The 22,626-nt window shown below is 41.0% G+C and overlaps 1 protein-coding gene across 2 annotated transcripts in view; it reads left to right on the top strand.

Moving 5' to 3' along the window:
• The window catches only part of PPP1R3A (protein phosphatase 1 regulatory subunit 3A), a 40,490-nt gene extending 27,069 nt beyond the window's left edge, over positions 1 to 13,421 (top strand). The window contains exons 4-5 of one of the 2 annotated variants that reach the window (XM_080391000.1): positions 355 to 1,519; positions 2,414 to 13,421. In XM_080391000.1, coding sequence (XP_080247126.1) covers positions 355 to 1,519; positions 2,414 to 2,886 — 1,638 coding nt within the window. In that variant the 3' untranslated portion in view covers positions 2,887 to 13,421. Of the gene's footprint in view, positions 1 to 354 lie in introns of both variants that reach the window. The other variant, XM_080390999.1, reaches the window with a different exon arrangement.
• The last annotated feature ends 9,205 nt before the right edge of the window (positions 13,422 to 22,626 follow it).

Below are 22,626 nucleotides of genomic sequence, written 5' to 3'. Positions count from 1 at the left end.
CCCTTTCTCCGAACCTAGAATGGAACGTATAGAGAATGAATTAGCCTCCCTTTAAGGGAATATTCTCTTCAGATTTAATTTGTATAAAATACACTAGCAGCTTACTGAACTCATGAATAAAAAGAGAAGGTTCTGAATGCTATTTTATTTCCTGCTCCTTTCAGCACCACCATAAAGCTCATTACCTATGTTGAAAAATACATACAGTGCAAATTTTGCAAATGGTTTGGTAAACATCTCCATAAAAGCTTTGCTACTGAAAACAAAACTTTCCATAAGGAAATCCTGCCTCCTTCATTTGGCATATTTTTGCAAAGCACTTTTTGATCATTCTTTTCTGTTCTATTGTTTCAGCTAAATCAGCATTTCACAGGAGCTAGAGGTACCTCTTCCAGAGATGAAAGGAATTTATACACAACAGAACCAGTTAATTTTGCAAGTGAAACTGAAAGATTGGAGAAAAAGCTAACCTGTACGGAAAGAAGCAGTGACTTGCACCCTGTGTCTATCAGTTCCTCATCTGAAAACACTTCACAAGAGATAGGAGGAGAATTAAAAGATAAAGTTAAATATTCCCTGAGGGATTATAATAGTCAGCCATCAGGGAAGGAAGTCGCTACTAGCTTGGTAAACAGTGGTGAGCGATCTTTGAAACATACTGGTATTAGTGAAAGCCTTTTATCGGCAAAATATTTTCCTGGGACAAAACAGAATGAGGCTATCGATATTACGGCTACTGTCTCAAGCCGAGAAGGAGAGATCCACACAGATATTTCAAAAGGTGAAACAGATAATGCCTCAGGAAGCGAGATGATGGAGAGGTTATTCATCAGTGAGGATGCTTCGGATACCTCAAAAGGGGCCTGTGAAACGAGACCAGAAAGCATTTCTCCAGAGCATGATGAATCCATGCAATTAAATGCATGCATAGCAGGGACACTGGATGGCAATGCTAATCCAGCTCCGGAGCACCAGGCACCGCAAATGTCTCACCAAACTTTGGATTCATTGTTGTCAGACGCTGACAAAAATGAAGGAAAAATCAAGATGACTGAAAGCAAAGTTAGGGTACATTTAAGAGGAGATGTATATGCTGACACTTTTGCACGTGCTGATGTCTCAATAGATTCCACAACAAGCCAATATACACAAGAAAAAGGAGTTGGTGAAATGCCGGGAAAGAACTACAACGCTGATGCAGGGAACGAGAAGAAAGTCATCGAAGTAGCAGACTTAGCACTAATCGGTGAGGAGGAAGCACCCAAGCCTTTCAAGTCACACAGAAAGCGTGCTGCAAATGCGCTGACTGCGGCGCCCCCATCATCCGAAGACAACAAACAGGCACCCAAGGCTGCGCTGGCACCCTCCCCGGGGGATGAAAGGGGAGCTGAAGACACGCGGGGACACAGAGGATTCCTGAGGTTAAAAGACAGAGGAAAGTCAGACACCACCACCAGAGGAACACTGATGGAAAAGGAGAGCCAAGCCAACCCTGTGGAGCAGAGGTGGCAAGAGACAGGTGATGAGGCTTGGTGGGGAGCAAGGGGGGACATGGGGCCTCGGAGTGCAGCTTCCACAGAGGAGCTGTTTACCTGCCAGCAGGCAGAGAGTTGTAAAAAGCCTTCTGTCTCCAAGCAGGGTATTACGGAGGAAGCAAAGGCAGGTACAGCTTATATAATTAAAACAACATCAGAAAGTGCTCCAGAAAAAATGTCTGCCAGTGAAAAAGCAGTAATTGCTAAGCTACCTCAAGAGACTGCACTAAGTGACAGGCCCACAGAGGAAAAGGAAACAGCGTTTGATACACATGAAGGGAGAAATGATGGTTCACATTATGCTCTTTGTCAACTCAACACAGTGGGTGTATTATATGACACTGAATTTGAAAAGGAATCAGGTTTAGGTATTTATAATGCATGCGTACATGAAACTCTGATAGGAGAAACGATGTCTCTGTGCAATAGCAGGGAAGAATGTGCCAAAGAACAACCAGATGCTGGCAATATTCTACCTGTAGGAGAAGCAGTAAAGGCTTCTGCTACGGGAGAGAAAGAAGGTTTGCAGCAAGGTTTATATTCAGAAGTATCTAAATGTCCCCTGAGCACCCAGAAGCATCTATACAGCAAGGAAGCCGCAGAGCTGTATAGGGAAGAAAGCCACGTTGGTACGCTTTCCTATATACATGCTAAAGCTGAAACAAAAATGCCACCTTCTGGTACAAATACTGTGCCCAGTTACCATTATAAAAGCTCTTCACTGGCATCTTCTGAAGGGTCCATAGTGGCAGGAGATATGGAGCACCTGTATAGACACTTTGAATTCAAAGTCATTGACAAGGTGTATGCTGAGTCAGGGTATGCTTTAAATCTACCAAATGAAATGACATGTACTAATAAAATCCTCTCTCCTGAAGCTGAAGAAAAAGAAGTACCTTCCACTTCAGACACAGCAATTTCTAGAGAAGGAAGAGGAAGGAATATAGGTCAATGTTCCCATCAAGCAGAGTTCAAACAAGAGAAGTCATCGAGTCCAGAGGTTTTAATTAATAAGCCTACCAAAGAAGTTGGAGGGACAGGCTCTCAATCTGACCGTGTAATAACTGAGAGGAAAACACTAAACTGGCTTGACGACTCACAGAAGGAAAGCCAGCACATTTCTGATTCTGCAGATGTGTCTAACCAGAAGAGTGAAGCACTTAAGTTACCCAGTGAGTCTCCAGGTTTAAAACATATTGCTTGCAAAATCTTTTATTTCTTCTTCTTTCTTCTGTTTGCTGCAACACTCTACCACTACGATTTGATGGTTTGTCTTGCACTCTACCTGTTCTCCCTGTATTGGCTATACTGCGAAGGAGGAAGAAACAAGGAGTCTATCAAGAAGGAATAACATTGATTGTCAAATGTGCTCAGGATCCATGGTCAATAGCCTCCAACCCCTCCAAAGCATTTTCACTGTTAAAGAGCTTATTCACTGATAGAACCAAAGTAAATTTTCCACTGAAGCATCTTTTTTAAAAGGTTACATATGAAGTTGAGCCTTCATATAAGTAATTATACTATATAGGACCATTATGTTTGGATCATTAAATAACTATATGAATATGAGTTCTGAAGCACGTCAAGTTAAAATGAAGTACAGCTGTTGCTCCTTAGCAGGATACGAAGAAGCAATGCTTCATATCCCTTTAGTATGTAAACCCACCATTTTCTTGCATTAATTTCTTTTGCAATAAAGCTTTATATTTTTCTGGGAGTTTTTTTTCTAAAATTTTGTGTAGTATATAACAACACAAGGAACGATATGAAAACCAACTCAGTATTTTGGTACTGACATTGCATACTCTACTAGCGTAATTATCCAATGCTCTAAGAAATATGACATCCACTGATAGGTTAATATTTTTTTCCAAATTTTTATTTCATTGTTTTGACTTAGAGCTCCAGCGGTACCCCTGTTTGAAAAGTTTAAGGCTTTGACTTCAGTAACGTCATGTAACTTTCAGGATGTAACTGCATAGCAGAATAGATGTGCTGTTTCTACCCTGAAGTGATCGAAGGCCACAGCCACAGGCCTCTTTACCATTCACTCACATGCACAAATGTTTTTGGTTTTTGTCAATAAGGACTGTGTGACATAACTGAGAAATTCACCAAACTGTTATTCCAGACAAAGCCTTTGAATGACTTTTTCATCAGTGTTGCTTGAACATATCTACAAAGCATTAAATAAATTTTACAAAGGAGTGTTATGACTGTGTTGAGCATGTCTGAATTCAGTTTACTGCTCTTTTCTGTGGCTTGTTACCTAGAGCTAATCAAACACCAAGAGAAAACACAGGACCTAGCCCTGGTGTTGTGAGGCTGCTTTGTGTGGTTTGGGTGAGCCAGAAAAGCCTGCTATCTGCCGTAAGGAGATCCCAGACTGATCCCATGGGGCAGGCATGCTGGTGGCTCCTCTGCTCCAACATCATGGGTCTCCCACACAGGGTCATGCCCAAAGTTTGGAGAGAAAAGGATGGAAAAATTATGTTGCTCTTCAGCCATTTTCCAGATGGTCACAAATGCTGTCATAAGTAGTATGTTAAAAGAAGCACCTAGGCTACATAATATTACTGGAGCCCTAGAATTTAAGAAGGAAAAAGAGCTGGTTTTAAGCTGCATTTGTTTCTCTCTCCTTACTGCCACTGTGAAACACCACATCATCTGTGAAAGGCTTGGCTTCAATATATGGCTAAAGCTACATAACAGAGAAGTTATTTAGTAGTTAGCTTAGATCTGAAATAACTCTTTGAAGGGCCATTTAAAACATTCATGTTTCAGGATGTTAAGACTCTGCTACAGGAGCCGCCTTGTCATTCCTGTTCTCCGGGGGGGGGGGGGGGGGGGGAACCTTGGAGCATTGTGGGAGCGGTGTGTTCAGTGGCATGAGCAAGCATGTGGGTGATCCACTGCTGATGTACATGCTAATGGCTGGATACCCTGACAACAACTTTTGACAGCAATCCATGAATGAGTTATAGTGATGGGCTAGAAGCACTAAGGAGTGACACAGAAGTCTGTGTCCAGATGTTCAAAGGTATATAGCAGCAAAATGTTTGAGATAAAGAAGTTAATTCAACAAGCATTAGGAGCTAGATCCAATAAAAAGCTTAGGCTTACACTTAAAGCAGGATTGATATTGGATCTGTGTAAGTCCAAAATAATGATCGCAAACTCTTCTTTACCTGCAGACCACAAATGCTGAAAGAACTCTAGGCTTTTCATGGTGTTTATAGGCACTTTTGTAAAAAACCATGACATTCTCTTACTTTTGCTGGTTTGTTCTCTGCAGTGTGACAAGTCCCTGGTCTAAGTGGATCAGAATTTCAGCCTCTCTGGAATAGAGATGTCAGGTATTGCTTCAATCCCAGGCATAAATGCAGGGTGGGTGGAGAATGGATTGAAAGCAGCCCTGAGGGGGAAGTCTTGGGAGTGTTAGTCGATGAGAAACTCAACGTGACCCAGCAATGCCCACTTGCAGCCCAGAAAGCCAACCATATTCTGGGGGGCATCAGAAGAAACATGACCAACAGGCTGAGGGAGGTGATTCTCCCCATCTATTTCACTCTAGTGGGACCTCACCTGCAGTACTACATTCAGGTCTGGAACCATCAAAATAATGAAAGATTGAGTCTAGAGGAGGGCCACAAAGAGGTCTGGAGTACCTCTCTTATGAAGACAGGCTGAGAGAGCTGGAGCTGTTCAGCCTGGAGAAAAGAAGGCCCTGGGGAGACCTTATAAGCAGCCTTTGAGCACCTAAAGGGGGCTTATAAAAGAGATGAGGACAGACCTTCTAGCTGGGCCTATAGTGATAGGACAAGGGGGAATGGCTTTAAACTGAAAGAGGGTGGATTTATATTAGATATAAGGAAGAAATTCTTTACTTTGAGAGTGATGAGGCACTGGGACTGGTTGCTCAGAGAAGCTGTGGATGCCCCATTCCTGGAAGCGTTCAAGGCCATGTTGGATGGGGCTTTGAGCAGCCTGGTCTAGTGGAAGGTGTCCCTGCCATGGCAGAAGGGGTTGGAAGTAGATGATCTTTAAGGTCACTTCCAACCCCGCTTGATTCTATGGTTGATTCTATGGCCTATGATTATGATTCCCAGTACAATGGAAGCTCTCAAGTAGTGTCTAACATATTCTGACAGGATCAAGTTCTTCAGTTGGGCTAACAAAGGTGAAGAAAGCACCCTGCACCTGTCCTAATGAAACTGTCACTGTGCAGTGAAGTAACAGAATCTTGGGGCAAGAGAGAACAAGGACATAAGACACATTTTAGTCTAATAGTTAAAACCACCATGCCAGAAATAAGAATCTTTAGATTCGGTTCCCAGTTCAAAGCCTTCTTTGATCTACTTTATCCTATAACTGTTCAAAGGATAATTCATAAAATTCATAGCAATGACAAAAACCCAGGTTCCTGTCCTGTTAGGTAAATGCTCTATTCACTACACCACAGTATTCAAACCTATATCTGAATATCTTCAGCTTTACCAAAACTGGACATTCCACCCAGCAGGATGGAGGATTCTGGTCCCCAGGCTTTGGAAGTACCTCTGTGTATAGGTGTGTTCGTACTTTCAAAATAATAGCTACTTTGCTTTCCATTTGAGGGTAGAGACTTTCATTTGCAGCTCACATCCTGGGGGAGTTTTCTTCTCCCAGAGCTTTGGTCCTGAAAGAGACATGTAATATCTGTTTCTTGGGGAAATCTAAATCAGACATAGTCCAAATGCTTAAGCATGTGCGACAGCTGAATAACTTTAAACATCTTGTACACGAGCCTTACTGCAAGCAGAGCTGAGCAGTTCAGCCACCATGAAAGTGGGAAAGCATGGCTGCTTTTTTGTTGTTGTTGTTGTTGTTGAATCCTGGAGAGTCCAAGGAGTGTGCACTTTGAGGAATCTTTTTCTCTTTTACCTGGGAGCCACGACATCCTGGAGCCACGGGAACCTTTGTCTGGTGGTCCTCTGTATGTAATGAGCAAGCTGGAAGTGGTTTTGTTCATTTATTTCAACCCAAAATACTGGGTTGGTTGTCAAAGATTCAGCTCAGCTGACTGGACAGCAAGAAAAGGGGTCAGGACGAATTGATGGGCCCTGGACTATGGATGGAAGCTTTTGGATTGAATCAGTCTCTGGAGAGCAGAAAAATGTTACAGGGAGCCCAGGAGAGTCAATATGACCTGCAAAAGAGAATAAGGGGGATAAATAGGATCTATTAATACAGACATTCATTAAAAGTCAGTGGGTTTTTCATGTGTGTCACAATATATTTAAGCCAGTTACTAAGTATCAGCTAAAATTTAGTTAAGTTACTTAAATCTCTACAGAAAGCTAGCTTCAAATGGCTGTATTACTGTGTCCAACAGGTTGAATGTCTGGGTCTGCCACTTAACATGTACAGCCATTCAGAGTTGGAATTTAGGGTAAATATTTGAATGTTAGAATAAGCATATTTCATCTACATACAAGTGGAATACTGTTAGCATTTCTCAGATTTGGAATGAGATTTTATGTTCTATATTTAAGATATTTAGTCAGCATATTGTACCTTATGATTGCAAAACAGGACTCTAGACTGATCTGTGAACACAGGTGCCCAAACTTTTAGGTACTTATGTACTTAAAACAACAAAGCAAGTAATTTTATCTTTTTTATTTATCATTTGATAAGCTATCTTTTAAAAATCCTCTTACTTTTGTTTGTAGTATAGAAGCAACACCTTCATAACATTGGCAAAATATTCGGCTTTTACTTATTTCATGGAATAAGTGATGTGTTGCACTTTTGCAATTATTCGTACTTAGCTTGCCTACTAGGCCTCAGTAACATTTCTAGTTAATAGATTCCTTTCTAGTAGCTTCTAGTTATTTGTTCAGGCTGTGCAACAGAAAGAAGGTATGGTCCTATGGGGCAGGCCAGGCCTATGGTCATGAAAGACTCAACTCTGATATAATACAGAGATTAAAAATAATATAATGGAAAAAAACTTGCTTGCATTACTACAGACATGAGGTATATACATCCCATACCATGGGAGGTATGTCCCATGGCTATTATCTGAACTGTACATGTAATGAATAAATTAATTTTCATATTGCAGCAGCTATAATCTGATGAATTTACTTAAATCTATATTCAGGGCAGCAGGGAGAGGAGTGGGAGGAATTTCTTTATCCAGATACCTTGCTAGGAGATAGTGAGAACAAGCTGCATCATTGATGATCCAAATATTTGTTGTTGCTAATTGCTTGCTGCTTCTTATCCATCAGTGACTTTTGGCTCAACAGTAGATAGGCTACGGAAACAAGCTACAGCCTTTAAAGGCCTGTTTAATATTGGAAATGAAAAACAAAGACAACAGACTATGAACTAGGTCCCTAAAGGAAGGTTAATATGGTCATGTTCGGAGTCACTCTACTAAATTTTAGGTGCCTATAACACACCTGTGCTCTCTAGGCATTGAACCTATGAATGAGAATCAAGATAGACAAGGTGTTAAATAGGGAGCTGCCGAAGTTATCCAGTAGGAAACCCTGACAGCAGAGTTAGGTCTATACCCTTGCCTGTCAGAGGGGTTAGATACTATATGCTGGGTGACATGGATGTGTTTTAACAGTTCAGGTTTCATGTACTGCAACCACCTTGTGCACTGAAGTACCTCAGCTGCTGCTTTCAGAAACTGAGCACTTAGCAGAAAACAGTCCCAGAGTTTTGGGACTGCAGAAAGGAAAAGTTTAACCTCCTAAAGCATAGATTAGGACATTCATCTAAGAGGGGATATTTGAATATAATTCCTGTTCCCCAAACAACTTGCATTTTATGTGAAATTCTAGTTAGATAAAGTGCAAAACTGACATTAAGCCCTTCATATCTCCTTAGTGAGGCCAACTTCTTCCGTAGTCTACAGTCACTCTTCCAGCCTATACCAGTACCTCATGAACTGGGGCTGGAGAGTTGTTCTAGCCTTGAAGGTATCATAGGAAAAGGGGTAACATCTCCAGTGGCTGGGCCCACTGTGCTTTTTGAAGTGCTTGATCTTGAAACTGTACTTTAAGGTCAGGCCTCTCCTGGTCAAGCACAGTCAGGATTGCTCTGCTCAGTTACATAGGCCAGACCAAGGACCTGGAATGGTAAAATGTGTAAATGCTTAAAGGTGTTTAAAGGTTGAATTTGGGGATTTCTCTTAGACCTACAAAGGTACTTAAATCCCAGCACAGTCCCACCTCAGACAGCTATGCCCTTTTGTGACTCTCAGCTGAGCATTCTAAGACTTGCAGTTCTTCTCAGAGCACTGTCTGCAAAGGAGACCGTAGAGGTACATGGATAATGATGGGACTCAGGATGCTTTGCTGATCTAGGAAGTCTTGATGCTGCTGAGGATTCAGAGTTGAGGTGTTAATCCAGAGCTCTGGTCTTCTTTGGGAAGCAGGGGAGATTTTTTGACCAAAACTACATATGCCTGAGTGAGGACAGTATTTGTGAGTGGGTAGCTTGAAGGGAACTGATTCTTTCTGCATTCTGAGAAGACATGAACTAGGTGAGTATTATTAATTGAGTCATTTAACAGGTGAGACATGTATAGCTTGGTGGTATGTATGAGATGTGTGTGTGCATATCTGTGTGGGTGGCACTAGGACAAGTGGGTGGAAAGGTGAGAACTAGATTTCACAGGTGAATGGAGAAGAAATAATAAACAGAATGGCTAATTGGAAAGTTTCCGAACAGCCTTCTTTAGAGACATGAAAATGTAGTAAGTTCTGAGTAGGTTGGACAGATAACACAAATATGGTAGTAGTAAAAATTAAAGTATATGCTAACTTCTTTTTGTAACTTATCAATTACCACCTAATGGAACTATAGTGGAGAACATCTTGCCCTTGACATTAATAGTCAATGATTCAAGATTAGAGCACAGCTTTGAGGAGCAGAAACACAGGCTCCTTCCCAGGATGTTATAGATCTCCAGGTAAAGACAGCCTCCAGCTGGAGCCACAAACCTGCCTGACCTGCAGGTCAGTCCCAAAATGACATGAAGCTATGTGCATAAGGAGAAAACAAGAGTACACGTCAGCCTGTGGTTATTAGCAGAAATATAAAACTATTTGTAAATAGTTAAACTCCTGCAATCCCTGTGTTGTGTTGTCTAGTATACTCCAGAGACACCTAAGAGTTTTTTGATTTCTTTTTAGTATACGTGGCTGCAGGAGGACATCTAGACTCCCAGGGACCACAGGGCACAGGCGTGCCTTGCATACATGTGATGGTAGGGAGGTCATAGGACACACAGATTCATATGAGCCACTATAGTGGGGGGGTGGGGGTGGTGTTGTGGAATTTTTTTCTTCTCTTCACCAGGGGATTTTTCTGGGGCTGAGTGTGCCAACTGCTTGCACTCCTGGCACAGCCTTCTCCAGGACATGATGGAGGAGAGCTCCATAGTGCCATGCTTCCCTGGTGTCTCTGAAGGGGAAATGAGAACTGCCAAGGGACAGACAGTGAAAAAGCCAGCATGCTAATTAAGGCTCCTTTATTAGGGAGGAAAACTTCCTACTCCCAGGGCAATCAGGCACAATTAGGAGCAGCCTGAACTCTTTAAATACAACAACAGTGACCTGTTTGGGGGAAAGTCTTGATTAAGTTCCCCAGGAACTCCTTACTTCTTCATATAAGCTATCACACTTGCCTGTTCCTCTGTGTTATGGATGAGCCAAGATCCATGACTGATAGGTGTCAAAGGTAGGAGGCTTCTGATATAGATTTCTTACCTCCTTGAACAATCTAGGTTATTGTATGGCTTGGGGCATGTTAGACACACTAAGCAATGCCTTGACTGTCCTCAGAACTGGGCAAACCTATGAGGAATGAGTTGATAGTCATAGGGGTGCTTGGCTTATATCCATCATAATTTCATGTTACAGGGGATAGAAGTCAGACTTTTTTGTAAGAGATTATGTAGGGAAGAAATACTGGTTAATAAACTATTGTTTTATTCACGTCAAAGTATTTACCTAATAAAAGGACTTGTAAGTACTAACTAGAAGTCTTTCACACAATTTTGTGATGTAATTTTAGTGTCTAATAGCTTTATATAATACAACATTTTTGTAGAAATATGGCAGAACTGCTAGTAAAACTCACAAAACAGAGGGAAAAAAGAAAGAGAGAGCTGGCAAAGAGAGAGAATAAGCAATTGTGTGCCTGCATTGTTCCATAGCAGCCATGAGATTCAGAATAGGAGCATTACCTTCTAAATTCAGGTTGAGCTTATGATCAACACATCACTGTTCTCTAAGGTGCTCTGCACACCAGGAAAGGGCGCAAACTCAGACAAGCCTTTTCATTTCCCTCCCTTGTACATTAGTAATAACAAAATAATCAGTGAGAGAAAGCCAGTTAATGAAGGCTTTGTTTCTGGGCAAAGGCAGTGCCTCTGTTACCCTTGCAGGCGAGGTGGGCAGAGGCTGCTGTAAATGCAGTGTTTGGATGGTGTGACTGGGACGTGCTAACAGCCCGCTTTGCTGGGACTCTGCTCTCTACATTTCACGTACACCCACTCATGTGACCATTATCAATCACTTGAGTCACCTAGGTCCTGGAGCACAGACTTGCCTTCAATCTTATGCTAAGGTGCACAGTAAACTGCATGTACAGTAATGCACTGTTTTATTCATTACATGAGATATAATTTGGTATAAAGAAGTGTTTAAGTAAGCTGTTGTTATCTTGAAATTTTTAAACACCTCAAGACACAGTGTAAGAAACTCAACACTAGCAACTGTGGCTGCGACCTTTTAGACTCGCTGATCTGGACAGACTTACACCTGTAGCTGTACATCATCTTCCAGCGTAGACATATTAAGTGAGAAGCAAACATTGTGATTTTTCAGAAGTGTGTTGTCTGATACTGCATAAGGCAATAGCATGACTTGCCATGTATTTTCCTTTTAAATCTACAAAAGTCAAGAACTTACACATTCAGTAAACATAAATTATAAATTAGATTCATGACAACTGTAATCTCATTAATTGTGTTTTTAATAAGCTGGTGCTAAACCAGGTTTTATTGTGTGGATACAAAGCTACATTTTTTTGCTGCGCACTAGGCATCACAATTTTCATGTTTATTTGTTCTATGGGATATTTAAGGCAGTTGGCTGTTGTAGGCAAGTTTTCTTCTTGGCCCAGTGGAGGGCTTAGGTGCTCACCACCTGGGAGTGCAGCCCAGAGGCCTGAGTACGGCTTCCGTGCTCTATCCAATGCAATGGGAAATCAGCTCTTTCAGAATGACATCTCAGAAACCCACTGACTATGGACTCATATATTTTTTGAACAGAAGGGCACCTGGTCAGTCGAAATAAATCCAGAATTAGGTAAAAGCTGTGGCTGAGTGTGCACCATGGGGAAGATGTGCCGTTACCCTGGAGAGTCTTACTCCATTCTGAACTCCAGGTAGGGGAAGACTGGGCTGCCCCATCACTCCCCTACACATCTGTCTTTCCTTCTCCGCGGTCACTGAGAGGAAAGGATACCATGTATATGTCAGGTTTCCTGACGGGATGACCAGGAGACTGTAACTTGGGGCACGCTGTGGACCCTGCCTTACAATGAAAAGTTATCAGGGGTTGCAGGATTACAACTTTGGCTTTACATAACTGAGCTCCAGCCAATTCTTGTTTTAAGCACCTGACACCTTTATTGAGTATAGGCTAACGTTATCCAGCCTCAATGCATGAGAAGAAACAGTATTATGGAATGTCACTCAATGAAATTAGTAATAAAAACTTGCCATTCCCCTTCAATACCTACCTTGTTTCTTTCTTGACAATGTTTTGCCTCCTGTTTGGCATCACAGCTATAATTAAGAGAACTGCCTTTTTCGGGTGCCCAGTTCTTTAATACTGATGTCCTTTTAAGTGTTCTGATTCCAAAAGTGCTCCCATTTAATTCAGCGTTATGGAGACTGCATTTGGCTTTTCTTACTTTCATTTAACACAAAGGCTTATTTATGCAAAGATATGAGGTAGTTTACTCATATGCAAATAAAAAACTGTAGGATTATTTAATTTATGACCATTACATAAGTGGTAAGCAAATCACAGCCCAAAACAGATGCCAAATGCGCTGGTGGTGGCAGTCAAACAGACAGAGCTCTGCTATGAAAAGTCTAGATAGAAGTGACTGGAAAAACACAGGGGACGAACTCCTGACCCTGCAATGTCTATTGAATGGCTTCTTTTCTAAAGGGACAGCAAGTCTTCCAGTGCTACAGAAGCTGAAGATTCAGGTTCAGGGAAAACCTCTCTAACCACAACATTAAAAATTGAAATCCCCCTTCAAATACCTACCTACCTTGCTGTGTTCACAATGTTTTCCCTCCTATTTGGCATCAAACGCAAAGCTGTTTATTAATCATGCTACAATCCCTCTTCTTGGCCTGAAGGCTCCTGCAGAAGCTGTGGAGTGACTGTAAATATGTCTAAATGGTGCGTTGCAGGCAGGTGGAGGCTTGGTCAGCTCATGCTCTGGGTCAGCATGGGGTTTGTGGCATTCCTGCTGCGCAAAAATGGTTAAGCACACTGCCAAGTGTGACCTCTGAGCCTTCCCTGGGACGAACTACTCTGAACTACTGAGGTGAGAAAGTGGTCTTTGCTTGGCACAAAGTATGACACAATGAGCCCACATCTGCTTGGAGGAAAGGAAGAAATAGCTTATATATTGACTGGGTAATGCTGAAGGTGCTGAGGAACTGAAGGTGGCTGAAAAGCCTTAAAGTTATGCCAAGCAAATTATTCCACAAATCTCAATTTGAAATATGTGAACTTTAGACAAATTCTTCGCATGGATTTGCTCATAAAATCTTATTGACTTCATATAAATTTTTAAAAAAGTATGAATTATAATTCATACAATTGCAATGACACAATTGCAATTTCAGGAAATTAATGAACATTTCATTGATACTTAGAATTAATTCTCTCAAGGAATTAGTGGAAAAGCTTTCCAGTACATATCTGAGAATTGGACAGCACTTAATAAACAAACAAAAAAATGTTTATTTAAAAACTACATGCCTAGGACACAACTTGTGGAGCAGGTCTTTGTTGCCTGAGGGTGACTGGAAGGTCTAACAAATCACAGTGTATGACTTCTGGGGTAGTTTTGGCTACAGTCTTTGTTATATGCTACAGTGATAATCTATTTTCTTACACCATATTAACAGCACCTCCTTGCTATTATTACTTGTGCTCTGTACTATGAAGACTGTATTTTGGGCTGAACATTTTCCCATAACAAGATACTTAATACCACAGCTACACGTTCATCCCTTGAAACTGAGTGGAAATTAAAACCACTGAATAAAATTACAGATATAACAAAGACATTTTCTGAGGATCCTGCCTGCTGCCTGGATGCTGCAGACATGTCCATTGAGCTATGAAATGAGAGGAATGCAGAGAGGACAGAGAAAAAGCAGAAAGAAACCATCATTGTGCAATTTTGTTGTGCGTGGGTGGATTTCCTAACAGAAATCCACACCTGACTTATAAGTACAGCTTAGGCCGGCGATAGCTCCCTGTTTAGGATCTATCCTCCTACAGTCCCTAGAAGGTAGGACTGAGGTAAGCTGGATTTGGGTGACAAATCCTCAGGTGCCTGGTTCTGTCCTGTAGTGAGTGCAGGGACATCCCCTGGGCTCCCGGATCCTCTGGTTATTCAAGATCAGGTCTAGTCCCTACCCTAGCCAGAGCAGCAGGGGTGGGAAATACTTAAGGTACAAATGGGGAAAATTCTGCATCAGAGTGGAATTTGGCTTCCTGCTTTGCAGCACGTTTATAAGCTATTCGTGCCTGGGACAGCATTTAATTCTGTCTTTGAACAACTCTTGACACAACAAGGTCCAAATATTTTAGTCTAAGATGTAATGGCAGTGTTTTTCAAGTTATTAGGATAGTGAAATCAATGAAAGATGGCTAAAACACCTCTTAATAGGGCTCTTACATCTTAGTAAAAGATGTGGGATAACTTTTTTCTTTTGTAAAACATTTTCAGAGCAATTACTATATTATTCTAATAAGTAAAGACATTTCAGGGCCAGGTGGAGGGGTATACTAGGGGCAATGTGAGAGATGCAGACCAAATGGGGACAAATACCTTTCAAACTTGCTGGCTGTTTCATCTGCAGGAAAGAGGGAGTGCAGGCTGATAGCAGCTGACAGAGCTCAAGGGATGTGGTATGGGAGTGTCCCAGAAGCCAAAACGTTTTTTGACATCTCTGGCAAAAAAATGACTGTCATTATTACGATCTCCTGCATAGCACAGGTTGTGGAACTTCAAATAAACCATCTCAGGGTAAGGATGGTGTCTTTTAAAAACAGACCTACTCTTGATTTGAAGAGGGTGAATGAGAATATATTGTATCCTTTGATACTCTGTCCCAGCAGTTAATTATTCTCACTGTCAAAAATACATGTCTTTTTGTTGTTGTTGTTTGGATGTATGCTAATTTCAAACAGGTGTTGGGTTTTGATTGTGCAATTAAAATACCGTGGAGAAATTACAAGACACTTTAGACAAATGGAAATTCTGAAATACTTCTTTATTATAAAACTTCCCAATTATATAATTATGATAAAACTATTTTTCACCTCTCCCTTTAGCTGGCTTGTGATGATTTTTGAAAGAATTTGGCACTTAAAAGCTATAATTAGGAAGTAAAGTTGCAAGACATTTTTATTTCTATAAAACAAACTTGGATTTTATTTTAATTGGGAAAACCACTTTAAGTTAGTAGTTTATTACCAGCTTAATTGTTATAAGGCCACAGTTTTTACCCATCAAAATGATACTGCACTCAGTGTGAGACAACGCATTCTGAGCCAGCCCCAAAACAAAGCTAGTCTCAGAGTCTCACTTCTCAAAGAATAAAATGGGGGAAAATGAAGCTATAACCAGTTAAGACCTACGTGCTGTTGATGCACCGAGTACAGAGTCATGGTACCTGCTTGACCCACCTCTCTGCGGCCCGTGATACCCTTCCCCCACATCCATGATCTTACAAAACATTTCTGGCCATCTGACAGTGTGGTCTGTGAGCTCTCGGCAGTGATGTTGCTGCCAAGGCACCTGTGGCACCGCGTGCGTGCGGCTGCATCCACCTCTAGAAGAAGCAACAGCTGAAGAGGCTGATACTTAAGGGTCAGAAGTAGGTGTAAAGATCAGCCATGTGTGGTGGTTCAGACTGGAGCCAGCCTGCACACAGCTGGAATAATGTGAGCTCACGTCATGGGAAATACATCCGCTGGCAGGGGCACATCATGGCAGGGCAGCACTATGGCATCAGCCTCTGCCTTCCACAGGCTGCAGCTGGGGAGATGCTGGAGTTCAGCATGCATGCTGTTTGATATCTTTGTTATCATGGCTCCTCTCACCAGAGCCCAGCCTTATGCCCTCGAGTGTATATCCTGGCGTATTTCACATGGAAGGTCTGTGTGTATTTCCTTTGCCCTGCACACACTTTATTAACAATGAGAGCTTGCAGCGTCTTAGAACGTAGCAGAACTCTGTGAATGTAGCAGAATCTTCGTCTCTGGATTAAAACCAGTTCTGAACATATAAGACATGTAGTTTGGATTAAATATTGTTTGTACTGCTCACCTTTTCCCTTGCAGTTGCCCAAAAGGTAGCAGAGAAACACAGCAGAATGGGAAGCAAAAATCTACCCGGCTAGATGTATTTCTTTTGTTTCTTAGGATCCCATGGCAGCTTCGATGCATTGCAGCGCAAGCTCTTCCAGCAAGCTGTCGGGTCAAGTTGTGAATTTAAGCTGGCCAGTGGGGAAAAATGATAGGGGAGCTCGCAAATGAAATGTCAGGAAACAGGCATAACTTTTGGCACATTTGTGAAGGTGCCTTTGTGATTTTGGGTGCTTGGCTGAAACAGAATATGGGCCAGGCATCTCTGATGGGCACAGGAGTTGCTTTTGGAAATACTAGCTGTGATGTCTCAGACTTGATGTATTCATGTCACAGTCAACAGGGTGCTGTGGATCATGACATAGCACAGAATTGGCACCCTTGGTGTTTGCACAGAAAGGTCCACTGCTGTTCTTAAAACCTGTGTAAACTGAGAAACTTTCCTAGAGTTAGAATGTTGACTGGTGTAAAATAGTGAACAGTGACTGTACAATTCTTGTATTATTGATGTTTACGGTAAGGTGTAACAAATTGAAGTTTGCAGCACTGTTTTCAAAGCAGTTTGATCTTAGATACTGTAATTGCTACTAATTCCACAGTAAGCCAAGCTAAATGAGAATGAGATTTACAGATGGCTTGTTTAAATGTTAATTTTTCATTTATTGTTATTTTTATTTCACAAATTATATTTACATCCTGCCGGATGTAAATTTTTACATAATAATACATTTTTATTTTATAAAAGTATTATCTTGTTCCTGTGAGATGTGCTTGTGAGTCACACCACAGGAAGAAAAACAGCGCTATATTTGTCAGCCCAGCAACACTGATGTAGCTATAGAACAGAACTGTGTCCCAGGCACTGCATGAATCTTTAACAAGGCTATCAGTACTCCACCTAGATGCTATAGTTATGGTCACATTAGGAATAACAGCTAAAATTGTACAGATATGTGGCTTTCAAATCATTATTGCTGATGCTTATGTACTAGATTTGTCAGAAAAAAACGTAAATTGATTTTTAAATGTTCAACAAGGTCAAGCTGAGTTGTCAATGGAAAAAAAAAAGTTGCTTTTGACCTTGTAAAGTAAGCACATCATTTTCTTGTGTGAATTTATTCAAATTCTGCATTTTAAAATAGCGTATGTGCACCTCAAACTTCAAACTGTTAACAGAATGTAAGAGGAAAATAAGAATGCCTGCTCTGTTGAAAACAGGTTTCTTAAGTCTCATATGTTACTTTCACAGTCTCACTACCATTAGCTTCAATCCTTTTTTAGTCTGCCACGCCAAAGAAGTGAGCTAGACAAAGTGAGTAAGTGAATTCTCCATCATTCACTTCTTTATGTTATTGTGAGGATCAATAAATGCCTATTCAAAGGAACTGAGGTTAAACCATTCATTAATCCTCCCTCCCAGAGATTCTGAAATATTATTGTCTTTTCTTTGTCATCACCTTTAAAGCATGCAGAATGCAGTTTATGGAAAGTGGGAATAATACAGAAAAGTACTTGATGGAAGATTAAGCAAGTATTTGTACGGGGAAAACTCAGCATTCGTTGAGCAGGTCCTCTTATAATCTGTGGCTGGGCCACTTGTAGTGCTTTTTTTCTTGGCAGTGTTTTGTGCTCAAGGACCTGATTTCTCTCTGTGCTCATTTTTTCTTCCCAAATATTTGTGTTGCCTCACAGACAAAAAAGTGCATCCTTGAATGTAAATAACATTTAACAACATTTTTGAAATAATAAACTTGGAATATAGAGAAAGAAATGTTCAATGCATGAGACCAAATTCAATAAAGCTGCTCAGAACAATTCAGAATGGCTTTGTTTATGCATGCCAATATTTTTTCACTCCATAATTTTTATCTTCTTTTAGCTGTCTTTTTCATTAAAGAGGGAATTAACCTGCAAGGTCCTTGAAACAGTGAGGCATAGCGTGACTGTGGCAGCTCTTCAGTCCCCTGTAACTGAAATGCTTTACCTTGTGATGCATATTGCAATCCATTTATACTTTCCCACCTGGACTTTCGGCACTGGGACTCACAGCAGCAGGTGCTCCAGTTGTTTGAACAGTACTGTGCAGTCCAGCTATCAGGAAGCTCCGCTTCTGTTTGATTTTGTGTTTATTTTGGCAAAACCCCTAGAGTTAATGTGTGTTACTCTAAAAAACTTTAAAACTTGCTTGGAAGTGAACCATTCAAGGAATATACAAACATATATATATATATCTATATATCTGTGCTGGAATACAACTTTGGCTTGGAAACAGGGTAACTACATATGCTTAAGCTAATAACCTACCTTAGAATATGACTAAAGCAAACTTGATTTACTTTTCACCCATTTACTCAGATGTGACATAAATTGTCACTCAGATATCCACCTGGAATGCCAGAAAAATAAACAAGTTGCTAGCTGAACCCAGCTGACTGCACCAATGATGCTCCAGTATGAAGAGAGGAAGGAAGCATGCAACTGGGGCTGTGGGGAGAAGTTAACCTGCCTTTCCAGCAGCAATTTACTCGAAAATCAGCTGTCAGCATGCACCCCAACAATCTAATAGAGAGTGATTTAGTGCAATGTAATATTATAAATTAAACATTTCAAAACAAATGCATGAAAGGCCCTAACGAAAAATTATTTTGCTTTCCTTGAAAGGAGTATGTTTAAAATTCTTCAGGATTCCGGCTTTCCTAGAGAAAAGAATTTACAGGAGTAGCCATATTTTACATTTTGTTTCTGTGGAAAGTTGGTGAATTTGTGTGAAAGTCTAGTCACATACCCTGCATGAGTGATTAGAGAAGTATATACAGAGCTTCTTGTCTAGGTAATTCATTGCAGTACCAATCCTATTCTGCAATGTTAATGGGATACTGTACAAGACTACCACTATATAGGAAACCACTCCTAAATCCATTCATCTCCTTTCCATCACAACCACAGGAAGAGAAAGACAATGGCAGGATGGATTTTATGTCTGTTCAGTTACATTTTGTACACAAAGAGAATACAAATATATTGTTAGCCTTGCTCTTTATTAATTGCCTTACCGATTATTGACTCAAGCTCAGGTGGTACATTTTTCAAAAGCATTAATAACCTCTTTGTGTTCTAGGCCAGTCTTCCTCAGTCTTTTCGGGATGATGATTCCTTACTTCGAGTCAATATTACAACCACCCTTCCAACATCTATTGTAGAGCAAGAGTAAAAAATGTTTACACACAGTAATAGCGATGAGCTGGTTTAATCCAGTGTGTTTTCAAAGAATAACTTCATCCATGTCTTAAAAATGAGCCATAAATGGCATGCCTGGGACCTCCGTGCACTGAGTGCCTCCATCTGGTACGTGACCTACCTGTGTCCTAGGAGGTGCCCAGCTTCCCTACCCACACAGGAGATCAAGGCAGATGCCATGCACCCAGCTCTTCTCCTAGTTGAGACCCAAAAAAGAGATTTGCACTCAAACTGGAAAGCTGCGAAATGCTACACAGTCCAATATTTTGGGTTTAGCAAAAAAAAAAACACTTGTCTTATAAAGCTGAAGTCCTATGGGGACTGAAATAGCAAGGAAGAGTCACTTATGGTCATTGAGAGGAACAGATCTCAGTACCTGGATGGGTTTTGGCATCCTTAAAGTCATTCTGGGACTTATTTTCTTTGACATGCATTCTATTCATACTTTCAGCTCTTTGCAAACTCGCTAATTTTGCAGTCACAAATCATCACCGGGTAGCAATGATGCAGCACTGCTGCTCCAGGCAAATGGTGGCTGCTGGCTGAGGAGGTGCCTGATGTCCGATTCTGCAGTTCTCCCTCCACTCGCAGAGCCCAGCATTTTCTTTGGAAACCATACATACCTGCAGGTTCAGTCATGACTGCAGTGCCTCGTTTCTTTGCACCTCAGGCTTCAACTGGCCTTTTGATTTTGTGGAACCTCATAAATTCTCGTCCTCCAGGCCAATACTCCTGGCACCAATTCACTGCAGTCAGCTTGGCAAACCAGAATCTATTTCTGCACTTGGATCCTTCTCTCCTTGAAGCCATTACAGGGCAGTTCAGTCACCTGCCAGACTTTTAAAAGCACAGTAGCATTAATTCAATACAAAAGCATATCAGAGAAGTAATGGCTTTCCATATCTGAAATAATGGGCAGCCACTGCCTGAGATCATATTAAAACTCAGATAAAATAGCTGAAAGGACTACAGGCGCTCTGCTGTCTGTCCAAGGAGGTAGTTGGGTGCAGCTGGGCTTACTGGTTTTGTTCACGTTTCTGGAGCTTCCCTGGTTCCCACAGAGCTAGGAAGGATCTCTGTGATGTCACTATGTGTTCAACAAAACTCACCAGGCTGGGCAAACTGCTGGTCCTGAGATGATGACTGTATCCTCATAGTACTGTGCCCAAATTAACAGTGTCCTTCCAGGGTAAACAGAAAGACTGTGGAACGTGAGAAAAATTAGTGGAGCAACATGGAATAGTTCAGGTTCAAAACCACTCGTGGCCAGAGCAAATAAACGTGGCAGGAGCCACTATGATTCCAAGGGGATCAGCTGAGTGTTACCGTGATGTTTCTAAGTGTTTCCAGCTCTGAAAGTGCCTTGCAGGCTTGCATGAGCTCATTCTCCACAGAGCCATCTGCCTTTGTTCATTCCACCTTCAAGCTGTGTGGAAAGCAGTCGAAACCTTCCTGAACCTGCAAGCCATGGCTGGGAAGGGATGCTCTCCCACATCTGCTGGATCTAAACCGTCACCTGCATCTGGGGCGATGGGCAGTCCATAGCCAAAACCATATAATCCTGGGTAGAAATTTCTCAAAACAGTTAGAAAAACCCATAATTTATGAAGTTGACTATTATATGTCCTAATAGGTCCAAAGGACTTCAGGTATGACCGCATGGCCTGTTTGTCTCAGTCATGCGTTTGCTGGGTTTAGGCAGTGTGTCTGTGAGGCAGAATGCAATTTAACGTCTCTTTTGGCCTTCATCTTGGTAACTCTCTGTGCAGGTGAATTTTGGTGACCTTTCAAAACACTCATTGTCACCCATCTTTGGCTGCTAGGCATTTACCTTTATTTACCACCTGCTGCCTTTAGAAACAGTGGTAAGTGCTCCTTGTCATGGCCACTCAGAAAGCAATGTTCGCATTTACAAGCCTGTAAAGGAACGTTTGTAATGCTGTGCTCATGGTGCGTTTAAGTAGTCTTGGATTCTGTAACATGAGTATTTCATGAGTAGGCAGGAACATCTCACCCAGGCATGCACGTACTTCAAATGCCTGCTTTACATTGGAAATACAACTCATGGGGTGTGGATTTGAAGGTAATCCCAGTTTTTATCAAGTTAGATGTTTAGTTTAGCATGGTATTGCTCTCTGTAAGGGAAACCTAATATGGCACTGTGTAAAACAAATTCAGATATGGCGGAAAAGTATGTCAGCGTTCCCAAGATAAGGGCAAGCACTGTTTCACGTGCAGTATTTGTACTCAGCCTCATTTTCTGCCCGTGAAATAGCAGTGGGTCAAACGACAGATAAAATCACTTGAAGTGGATAAGTCACAGTTCCTTTGTGATAGTTGTCTACTGTGCAGAAACACCGCCTAAAGGTCATGGTGCAATGTTACAGTTTTATGGTGGTTTTGCATGAAAATTGTGCTGCGTTAGACTGAATAATACTGAAGATATCCCTTATTGAATTTCTTGCTCACTGTAACTACTACCGAAGGAAGAATGGAATACCAAAAATAAAATAGAACTGTGCGCTACAGAAAATCGCTTGTCTGAAACCAGTTTACTACTATAAAGTGTGTTATTCCAGCAGAGTTTGCATAGTTGCCATAAACATCAACCAAGCTGAAGTTTACATTATGTCTCTAGGGAATTTTAGAAAAGGAAAATAAAAGTAGATGTATGGTTCGTTGGTTTTTTTTCTATTTGATAGGCTTCTTCACATTAGCTGATTTAAGCACTTGGAAGAAAAGGTGAAAAAACCAAAAAAATATTCATTTTATTTGTCAGTAGTCTAAGGATCTTTGTCGTAGTTAGGCTAGTAGAAGCCTTATCATGACATATTTTCAGTATCCAAAAGTCCTTCAGAATATTCAGTCATAATGCAACAAAATAAGAAACTGAACCATAAAATATACAGTATATACAAATGAAAGAATGTTATATATGAATAAAGGGGTCATAACATTCATCATAAAATATGATTAACCCATTTCCAAGGAAAGACTTGCAAGTGGTGATTTCATTAGTGAGTTATGGGGGTTTCCACGTGAGTGAGGAAATATGTGTAATGGTTGCTCATTAAAACCCCTATTTATTTATAGGGCATCTTTAGAAAAAGTTTTGTCCCGACTTAAGTTGGGACTAGTAAAAAAAGAAAAAA

Source organism: Falco punctatus, assembly GCF_963210335.1.
Source record: "Falco punctatus genome assembly, chromosome: 6".
Taxonomy (NCBI): domain Eukaryota; kingdom Metazoa; phylum Chordata; class Aves; order Falconiformes; family Falconidae; genus Falco; species Falco punctatus.
This window is presented reverse-complemented; position numbering and strand designations above follow the sequence as displayed.